This window comes from Chenopodium album, chromosome 10 (assembly GCF_948465745.1).
Source record: "Chenopodium album chromosome 10, dcCheAlbu1.1, whole genome shotgun sequence".
NCBI lineage: Eukaryota > Viridiplantae > Streptophyta > Magnoliopsida > Caryophyllales > Amaranthaceae > Chenopodium > Chenopodium album.
The window spans coordinates 43,633,764-43,644,475 of NC_137843.1; the positions used below are offsets into that span (position 1 = coordinate 43,633,764).

General features: G+C 32.6%; 1 protein-coding gene across 1 annotated transcript; it reads right to left on the minus strand.

Moving 5' to 3' along the window:
- Positions 1–8,653: 8,653 nt before the first annotated feature.
- On the minus strand, positions 8,654–10,475 carry LOC145565230 (chalcone synthase-like). Its single transcript, XM_081625299.1, has 2 exons — positions 10,310–10,475; positions 8,654–9,651 (listed from the first exon to the last, which is right to left on the minus strand). The coding sequence occupies exons 1-2, from the start codon at positions 10,473–10,475 to the stop codon at positions 8,654–8,656; spliced, it is 1,164 nt and encodes a 387-aa protein (XP_081481425.1).
- Positions 10,476–10,712: the final 237 nt, after the last annotated feature.

The following is a 10,712-nucleotide window of genomic DNA, read 5'->3' on the forward strand; positions in this document are numbered from 1 at the left end:
TGTATTCGGTAAAGCATGTTTTAATTATTTTTGAAATGTTCAAATGTTTTATACGGTTATTTAAAATCTTATGATGATCTTCAAGTTATTTAAAACGGAGATTTTACTATTTTAAATCATCTCGTGTATGGGCTGGGATATTGGGAAATGTATTTATCGGATTTTAAATTTTCCCGTGTATGGGATATTGGAGAATGTATTTGTCGGATTTTAAATTTTCCCATGTGTGGGATATTGGAAGTTTATTTATCAAGATTTATTCCTTGGATCTTTGGATTTTTAACTCCCACTATGCAGAGTAAGTTTAAGACTATGGACTATGTATGACCTTGTAATACCCTGTATTTTTGAAATGTATTTTTTAATTAGTATACTCTTAAAAAGGGTATTTTAGTAATTTATTTTACTATTTGAATTTTGGAGCCAAAATGATATTTGAATTTTGGCGCCTAAAGTATTTTAAAACTTAATTATTATTTTTGGATTTTTGGATAAGATTTATTATCCATTTATTTTATTTTAAAAACCCGATTATTTATATATATTTCGGATATTTTAATTAAAAAAAAATATATTTTATTATTTATTTAAAAGGGCCGAAAATTCCTAAATTATTAACTATGATTTTTGGATTTTCTATATGTAGAAAATCTGATTTTCTTAGTTATTTTATTTAGTGAATAATTGGTATTTTCCTAATTAATTATTTTATACAAAATATATTATTTACGCAATCATTTTCAATCCTTAAAATCTACCAAATATTTCCCTAAAACTATAAGTGGAGGTCTGAAAATATGATCATAGATATGCTCAATATTTTCGGCCATCATATGCTAAATTTGGGTTAATTATTTTGTTAGTTTTGTATTTAATTATCTTCCCTAAGATCCTTATTTCCTTAATTCCTATTTTCCATCTCACAAAGATTTGATCATCTTATTTTCCTACCTTATTTCATCTTTGATTATTCCCCAAGTAATCTCTTTTGCCATTTTATTTTCGTGATAAACACACTTTTCTAAATTCTATTATTCTTAATCACCTTAATATCAAAAGTTTCCATATTTCTTTATTCACTTCTCTAAGTAATTCCTTAATTCTTTTTACCATAATTCTTCCCACATTCTCCTACCATAATTCTCTCATTCATGAGCCTATAAATACCCCTTCATACCTCTCATATTCTTCACACCAAAAACCCAATTCTCTTCTTCTCTCTTCTTCTTCTTTTCCCTAAACTTTTTCATACTTTTCTTCTCCTCTTTTTACACAAATCATCCCGTTTATCTTTGAAGCCAATTATGACCTCTACAAGTTCTGCCTATTCTTTCCAACGAAAATTCAATTCTCTTTAATCCTATTCCTTTATGTTCTTCATGGTTAGTTTTCTAAAATACAAATACCTATTTCAAAGCTATAATCTTATATTAAAGTATTATTTTAAAAGAGTTTTATAGTCCATGCACATTAGATTTGAGTTTATGTTGTGATAACCTTATGGTTATGTTATTTGCAAGGTGTATTCGTGATTGAACTTTGAAAGTGTGAAGTGTTGATTGATATTCGGAATCAAGGTTCTTGAGGTTCTTTTTGTGTGGTTTTTCTAGCAAGGATCAAGGTACGTTTAGGTGGCTAGATACCTTTGAAAGTGATTGGTTTGAATAACATGTTTTACATGATTTGATTGGTGATTGAATTAAATTGATTTGAATTATGATTTTGAAATAAATTATGTTTGAAGGTATTGATTTTTAATAAAAGTATTTTGAATGATTGATTTTTAAATCATGTTTTGAATGGTTTGAATTACTTTTGGTGTTTAAATAAAGGAATTGATTTTAAAAGGTTTGTTGAATTTAATAAAAGGTTTTTCAAGGAAAAGTTATTGATTTTTGAAAAGTTATTAATATGAGATTTTATTCTCAAGTATCTACTTAAAAGGTTCTGATTTTGAAAGTATGTGGAATTATTAAAAAGGAGTTTGAATTATATTAGAATTTATTGGATATGAAAAGGATTTATTAAACCATTGAATTATTATTATTAATGCTTTATAAGCATGTTGGTAATCCCACTATACAGATTTGGTTTATTGATAAGGCCTTGGACTTTGTATGACCGGGTCTTTCCTCAAGAATAGCCTTGTAATATAAGGAGACTAGCTTGGGGAGTGTGCACACTTGGGTGAGGAATTGGATTAAAAGAAATTGGTTCTTAATAAAGGAATTGGTTTTATTAACTATTATTTTGAATATTAAATCATTGGATTCGGTTTTAGAATAATGAGTTTGAAATTATTGGATTAATTATTGGAATTGATTTTAAAAGCATGTTTGCAAATAAATTGAGTTTACATTATCTTGCACTTATCGTACTTAGCATATTTTGCTAATCTGTATTTCCTATTTGTTTTGGTTCGCCCTGTTTACCGTAATGGTAAGCAGTGTTGACTATTTTCAGGTGGAGTCATGAATAAGCATATGGGAGTTCAGGGATTTGCTTCACCTAGTTTAGGAATGTTGGTCTTGTTTTTATTTTGAGTACTCATAACAATGTTACTATTTTTATAAGTATTAATATAAGAAAGTTGAGTTTCCGCTGCAAGTTTTGTTGTTGAGTTAAGTATTTTGAGTAGCCTTGCGTAATCACGCGGCGGTAATACGCTCAAGTCTATCTCTACGGTATAATTATACGTATCATACTGGTATTTCCGTAGAGGGAGATTTGGGGGTGTTACAGACCTAGTCTTTCCTCAAGTATAGACTATATAAAATAGTTACTAGCTTGGGGGATGTGCACACTTAGGTGGTAAAATTATTTACGAAAATGAGGATTGATTGATCCTATTCAAAACTATCTATGGAAAGTTGATTTCGGAAAGTTGATTCATTTAACATATTTTTGAAAATGGGAATTTCTACATACGAATGATTGAAGAAATTGTGATTTATAAAAGTTTAATATTTCGAAAGCATGTTTGATTAACTAAATTGATTTTACATGTCTAGCATTTGTATGTATTTAGCATTTTGGCTAATATGTATTTGTTTTGTTTTGGCTTTTCCCTACTTATCAATAATGATGAGTAGTTAGGTGATGGTGACCGGATGATGTGAACTAAATGCTGCATTGGGGACGATGGGCGGTGATCACATAGTTTAATCTAATGTTGAAGCTTAGTCTAAATATTTAATTATGTGAAAAATGTTTTAAACTACTACTACTATTGTTATTAAGAATTATAAATAAGTAATTTTCTTCCGCTAATAATCTATGTTAAGCACTTAAGCCTTACGTAATTATGTGGTGGTAATACTCCTAGGTTACTCCCTAAAGTTGGATTATTGTTATTGTTATTATTCGAGAGTAATTTGGGGGTGTTACACTTGCTCACCTGACACATCATATTCCTTAGCCGGCGTAATCTCATCAGCCGGCACTTCTAAAGTGCCCCCGATGTCTTGCCTTTTGATTCTTCTGTTTAACTCGGGCCATTGTATCTTGCATAGACACAGAGACGGTCAGATTGGGGGATGAGCAAGGAAGATCCAAACACCCAGAGACGACACCCACAGTCATAGACTCAACCATACTTAAGACCGGTTGATTACTAACCCAGGCTTGTGAATCCATTTACTGAAAGCTATATATACATATATATATATAAGCTTGAAAGAGCTGAGAAGGGAGGAGACGGTTGCCTTGATGTAGCTTGCTGAAACAAGTCTCAAGCGTTGACCGGCTGTGTCAACGAAAATAGCAGACGGGAGTTTTTGTGGAAGCTACTAGAGCTGAGCAAAACTACCCGAAAAATCGAAAACCCAAAAAACCGATCAGTAACCGTTTCGAAAATTAGGGTACTCGATCCAATAACCATAATGGTTCGGGTACCCGTTCCGATAATTTGTGATCGGGTATGGTTATTGGGTATCATTTTAAAATTAACGGTTGCCCGATCTGATCTGATAAGCATTTTTTTACTTTTTTTTTTTAAATCTAAACTCTTAGTTTACATCATAACTACTTTATAATATCAATGATTAGTAATATTATTAATAATTTGGTCAAAATCATATGGTATTGTTGTTAATTAGTGGTAAATTATATCATAATAACTACATAATTAAGTTTAATTATCATTATTGGATATCTTATTGGGTACCCAATAACCGATCTGAAAATACGGGTATCCGAAATCTGGGTACCCGAACTTATCGATTCGGGTTATGGATATCATTTTTAGGGATTTTAGTTATCGGGTACCCGAACCGTTAGTACTAACGGTACGGGTACCCGTCCCATGCTCATCCCTAGAAGCTACTATAGGCGGTGACTAGAGTCTCTCTCTCTAGAACTTTCTCTCTTTCTCTCTATAGACTTTTTAGAATGTCAAAGATGAGGGAGGAAAAAGGGGGGTAAATGCCTATTTGTAAAGGGTTAAAAACAGGGGCATCTCGTCATTTTCCCAAAAGGTGAACGGTTAAAAACCATTCGCCAATTACAGAGAGACATGTTTCATAGGCGCCACATGGCACACCACGTCACTCTTGTGAGGGGCAAATGTCTTAGGTAAAAATACCCATGCTACATGGCCTAATCAGAATGGGACATGTGTCATCCCAGGATTGGTCTAGTATAGACCACTTACCAGTTGACACGTAACATCCCCAATCAACAAGGAAAAAGGCGGTCGTCAGGGCCGAGTTCTCGAGGAAAGCTGTAAAACAACACAGCCCATCAAATCTAGGTCAGAGTGACTTAGAGAGGGCACATTTTCCCATGACCCTATAAGTAGGGAGATTTCCCCCCTTTTTTGGGGCAGGTTCATTTATTACACTGCAATCAATTCTCTAACATCAGAGAAAACACCTAATCTCGTAATCCGAGAAGATCTCACTTTACCTTTTCCGCACCTTTTTACATTCTCCGAATACGTTCTAACTTGATCGTCAGAGGCGGAACTCCAACCACCCAAAGCCTCTGTTGTTTTGCAAGTACAGGTGCCGGAATCCAGTCTTGGTAACGTAACTCTCCTGAAAGACACAGAAAACCCCGAAACAGTATCCTTTCTAACTCCTTTTAACCAAGTCATTTTCGGTCTCCCTCTCCTTCGTTTAACCCCCTTTTGTAGTCCCACTCTCCCACTCTCATACTGGTACACCTTCGGGTCTCCGTCTTACATGCCCAAACCAACATAATCTACACAAGGGATTTCCCTGCATGTATACGTATTTTAATTATAAATAATTATTTAAATTTAATTTACATAGTATTTAGAAAAAAAAATTAGTAATAATGAAGTGCAAGTATATAAAAGCCTTTTTAATGTAGGAAATTTGATTCAAACTCTGTAACTTTGTACAACGATTATGAGTTTTGACTAAATTAAACTCATATGAGTCATATTACATTACTCATATCTCATGTCTATAATTCAAACACCCCATTAGGAACTTTAAATTATGTTACTCTTGAATAGTCCACAATAAAGAAAATATGCAGTAATCATGCTTTAAAACCATTCCAACCAACCCCTATATATCTTGTAAGCATTAAAAGCTTGCATGGTTATCTAGTCCATACGATGAAACTATGTTTCTTTGAATAGTCTTCAATTCCACATCAATCAAAGAAAATATCACCAGTTAAAGCCTATTTGCTACGAAGTATTATCTTTAACAGTTTAAGGAGATAGAAGTGAAGCATTTGTTCATATTCATAAAATATAGATGGACCCTTCGTCAACATTTTTGTATCCTTTAACTATAAATTAATTATCTTTAACAGTTTAAGGAGATAGAAGTGAAGCATTTGTTCATATTCATAAAATATAGATGGACCCTTCGTCAACATTTTTGTATCCTTTAACTATAAATTAATTACTACGCATTTGTTTGGCTGACCGGAAAGAAATAGAATTAAGTACATACAATAACCCCCAACCCCCCCCCCCAACAGACACACATATATATATATAGGGTTGATCCAATGAGAAGGATGAGAAGGAATCCTATCCGTGCAAATCACTTAATCCAACGTCTAACAAGCAAACTGTAAACTGATCAAAATAATTAAAAAAAAAATCAACAATAAAGAACTTAAAAGGCCCGATACATCGATACATATATCTGCAGATTTGCATTCTTCCTCCATGAAAATAGCTCCATAACTTCAATTTCTCTCACTCTTTTAATCTCACCTTTTTTTATAAATACTTTTCAAAGATTTGTATATAACTTTTTGGGATTAATCAAAAATCTTAATTTTTCAATTGCGAGAAAGTTCTCAAATCAAGTAGTTATATACTTGTATGATTTTCCTAGATAATCTGTAGCTAATTGAATTCACAATTGCAATTTGATACGAGAGCTTGTAATTTTTATTAGTATTCTTACTGCTAAATTTTACATATCTAGCTTAAAAGTATGCACATTTAGCTTAAAATGTTTGCATATTTAATTTGACGTTTATTTCAATACAACCTGAACACTTTCAGCAACAGTGGATGAAAGAGAGAGTTGGAGAGTGTCTTGGGTGAATGAATAAATTTAGTAGTTATTATGCATATTTTGAAGTAGATTCATGCATATTTAGTTTAAAAATTATGCACAATTAATTTGATTGAACAACTGTAGCCTATTAATGTGAATAGAGAGTGAGCGAAAGAGAAGAAGGGTCTCTTTAGTGGATGAATAAAAGGAGTAAATAAAATTCTTATTTAGAATTAAAAGAATACACATTTTACTCAAAAATTATGCATATCAAATTTGAGTTAAAAAATATTTGCACATTTAGTTCGAAAAATATGCACATTTAATACAAAAATTATGCATATAAAAACCTTCTCATCCTTCTCATTTGACCCCAAATTATATATATATATATATATATATATATATATATATATATATATATATATATATATATATATATATATGTGTGTGTGTGCGCGCGCTGGATATAAAGCTAAAAATGGAAAGAATAGACATAAAATAACATTCATTACACCGATTCCCACGTGAATTGTTGATAAATTCTCAACTTAATACTAAAAAAGGAACTATATTAAATGCTTATAGCATTACCCCTTTCCTTCAAAATTCACCAACAAAATATTTTGTCATTATAATGATGGATTATTAATTCAAATTATTTGACTATTTTTTCGGTCATCGTATTGTATTGAAATTTTTTCATGCACCTCAAGATTTGAGATGAGATTGAGAAAGTAAGAGGACAAAATAAAAATTATTAACATAGTTATGAAATTTATTAAATAGAATAAATAAGAAAAACTTTAGATAAATATATTTCTGAAAGGGAGTATTTATCCATTACTTCTTCTGTCCCTATTTTTACACCCCATTTGACTGTAAACGGTCTCCAAGATACATTTTAAAACGTTTATATCTTCATTTTCATAAACATAATAATTAAAAAATGTGATATTAATAAAATATACACTGAGACAAATCTAACAAGCTCGCTCATGACTATATAATCTTTTATAAATTAACGGTAATTTACGGTCAAATTTTCAAAGTTTTGACTCAAAAACAGACTATGGGACAAAAATAAAGGGATGGAAAGAGTAATTTTTTTAAAATACAATTTTTAATTAAAGAAACCAGATTTCATTCATAGAGGTGGGGGCTGTCTAAAGGGGGCCCTGAGCCAAGGTGCTCCCCCTTATAGCGGCTCTTGATATGGAAGATTGATATAATTATGTATGTTTACATCAAAACCTATCTTATAAAACGTGGATGTTTCGATAAACTACCTGATATAAAAAATTGTTATAAAAATTACCTTATATAAGGTAAATGGTGTAATAGACTATTTTCATCGTTGACCAATTTTTCTGACATTGGCCCACCAAAAAACATCTCCGAAATTGCCCACTTTGGGGTTGAAGGGTGGTTCGACTTGAACCTGCCTCCATCAAGTTGAAACCACCCTTCAACCCTAGAGCGGATGTTTCAAGCATGTTTTGTGGTGGGTTAACATCGGAAAAATAGGTTAACGATGTTGGCCAAAGGTAGTCATCTTTTACAACATTTTATCTTTTAATAGGCAGTTTCTTAAAAAAATAATAATAAATAATTAGGTAGTTTTTCGCAAATTCTAGATTTTATTAGGTAGTTTTTAACAAAAAAAAAAATCCCTATAGACTATGTATGTATAGTATATTACATCAAAGTATAAATACTACTTTCCCCGTCCTCCAAATATTGTACGAATCGAACGGGATTTTACTTGACTATATTTTTTCTTACATATAAATTTCAATATATAATTGAAGAAAAGTGTGTAAATAGTGTTAATTAAGATTGCAAACGGTATGCAATATATAGAAAACCAAAGAACTAAAATCTAAAAAATATTAATTCGGATAATAATGGACATCTTGTTCAAGTTTATAACCTGGACTAGATCTACCAATAGTGTTCCCTATATGTTTAACTTTGATACATTCACTCATTAGTCATTAATATAATTATTTATAAAATTAGGCTATAGCCCCACATACGCATTACAACAAAAGTACAATATATAGGAATTAAACAGGAATTAATTAGACCCAAGTTGAAGACATAAACACAAATAGCTTGGAGGAAAGACACTTGCTTAAACACCAATCGACGACCTACTAATTAAGCGGGAAACTCCGGAGGACAATCGTCTCGACAGTAACACCGGGGCCGAAGCCGAATAAGACACCCAACTCCAATCCATCCCCGGTGGTAGCCTTACCTTCATCTAGCGACCTCTTACGCGTCTCATTCATTATGAACAACACACTTGCACTCGACATGTTTCCGAACTCCCCTAAAACATGCCAAGAACTTTTTAGTTTGGTATCCTTAAGCTTAAGTTTTGATTCTATTTGACTTAAAATAGCAGAACCTCCAGGGTGAACGATCCAAAATATCGAGTTCCAGTCTTTGATCCCTAACGGATCAAAGGCTTGAACAAGAGATTTCTCAATGTGATACGATATAAGCCCCGGAACAGTCGGAAGAAATTGAACTTCTAGCCCAACTTCTCTGAGGTTACCCCCAATAGCTCCTTCTGAGTTAGGCAGTATTGTCTGTGTAGTCGAGACTAACTGAAAGATGGGTCGTTCGTTCAAGGGCTCATCAGGGTTTGCACCCACGATCACAGCCGCAGCTCCATCTGCAAAAAGAGCTTGAGCCAACATGAACTCCATGTCGGTCTCCGAAGGCCCACGGAAGAAAATGGTTGCGCTCTCAGAGCACACAACAAGTACTCGAGCACCAGAGTTGTTCTCTGCAAGGTCCTTGGCTAAACGAAGTGAAGCTCCTCCAGCATGGCAACCAACTTGGCTAAGCATGTATCGCTTCACTGAAGGGTTAAGGCCTAGAAGCCGAGTCAGCTGGTAGTCGGCGCCGGGCATGTTGACTTCAGTAGAAGTGCAGAAGATAAGATGGGTGATCTTGTTTATGGGCTGCCCCCACTCTTCAATGGCCTTCAAAGCCGCCTCTTTTCCGAGTTTGGGAACCTCCTTAGCGAGTATGGATTGACGAATGTCCAACGAGGGAGCATTATAATCGCACAATTGCGGGTACTCTTTCAAGATCTCCTCAGATACGTTCAAGTGTCGCTTGTTGATCATTGTTTTCTCACCTGAAATTCATATTTTTACAGATAAATTTGTGTCATACATAATTACATATGAGCTATAGTGGAGGGTTTCATTTGTGTAATAAAGCTAAATCGTTTAATAGTCCTATAAAAATAAATTATGCATATACCTTGTAAAAAATAAACAAAGAAACCTTTCTTTTTAATTTAAAATCGTTCAACGGTCCTATAAAAAGAATTATAATTATAATGTAATATGAGTAGATATAAAAAGAGGTGATCGTGACATTAGTTAATTAATTAATGCTCTATATATTACTCGTTTTAATGAATTTAGATTTTTTTTTTCCTTTGGTTTGTGTCATCAAAAAAAAAAAAAAAAAAAAAAAAAAAAAAAGAAAACATATATATAAGCTGGGGAATAATTATTTTTATCGATATACTAGTAGAAGGGATTAGATTCCAATGCAAGCTTTGAATTGAGTGTAATATCACTTTCAAAAAATTTAACGAACTAAGCTAATTATTGTCAATGTTATTATTTATGTATGTAAGCACAATATTAATTGAAGAATACAAAATTTGGAAAAGCCACCATCAAAATATTTTAACAAACTAAGCTAAAGTAGCTTAGTAATTTTATATTTGTGTTATCAAAATATTAGTAGGAACGAAAATGTAAAAAATAGGAAAAGCATACATATGCGCTTGTATTTGGCCTTGAGATTAGTCATATGCTCGCTATTAGTAACACGGAAATAGTGGTCAGCACATTCAGCTTGGTACACAACATTTGGTGGATTAGCGGTGCCAATGGCTAAGATGTTAGCTAAGGCTTTTGTTTCATTGACAGCCACTTGTGCCATCGTATCGTGACCGAAAGGCTGATAGGTGTGGGAGAAGAGATTTGTTAGTGAGGAGAAAGAAATGACTCTATCAATTGAGAATGGTACTTGTAGTCATAGGCAATTGTTATGGTGTTTATATAAGGGCAATAACATTATCTTGAATTGACGTGCTTCCTTCTTAAACATAAAAGGTGTTACATGCATTTAATTAACGTATTTAGAGGTTGGGAGATACGATTAAAAATATTTATTACA

What these genes read in the sequence shown, in the direction of transcription:
- LOC145565230 (XM_081625299.1), bottom strand. Translation starts at nt 10,475, where the DNA reads ATGGCACAAGTGGCTGTCAATGAAACAAAAGCCTTAGCTAACATCTTA. An exon ending in GGCCAAATACAAGCGCATAT is followed by an intron (nt 9,652 to 10,309) that starts GTATGCTTTTCC and finishes TATGAATTTCAG; the next exon opens with GTGAGAAAACAATGATCAAC.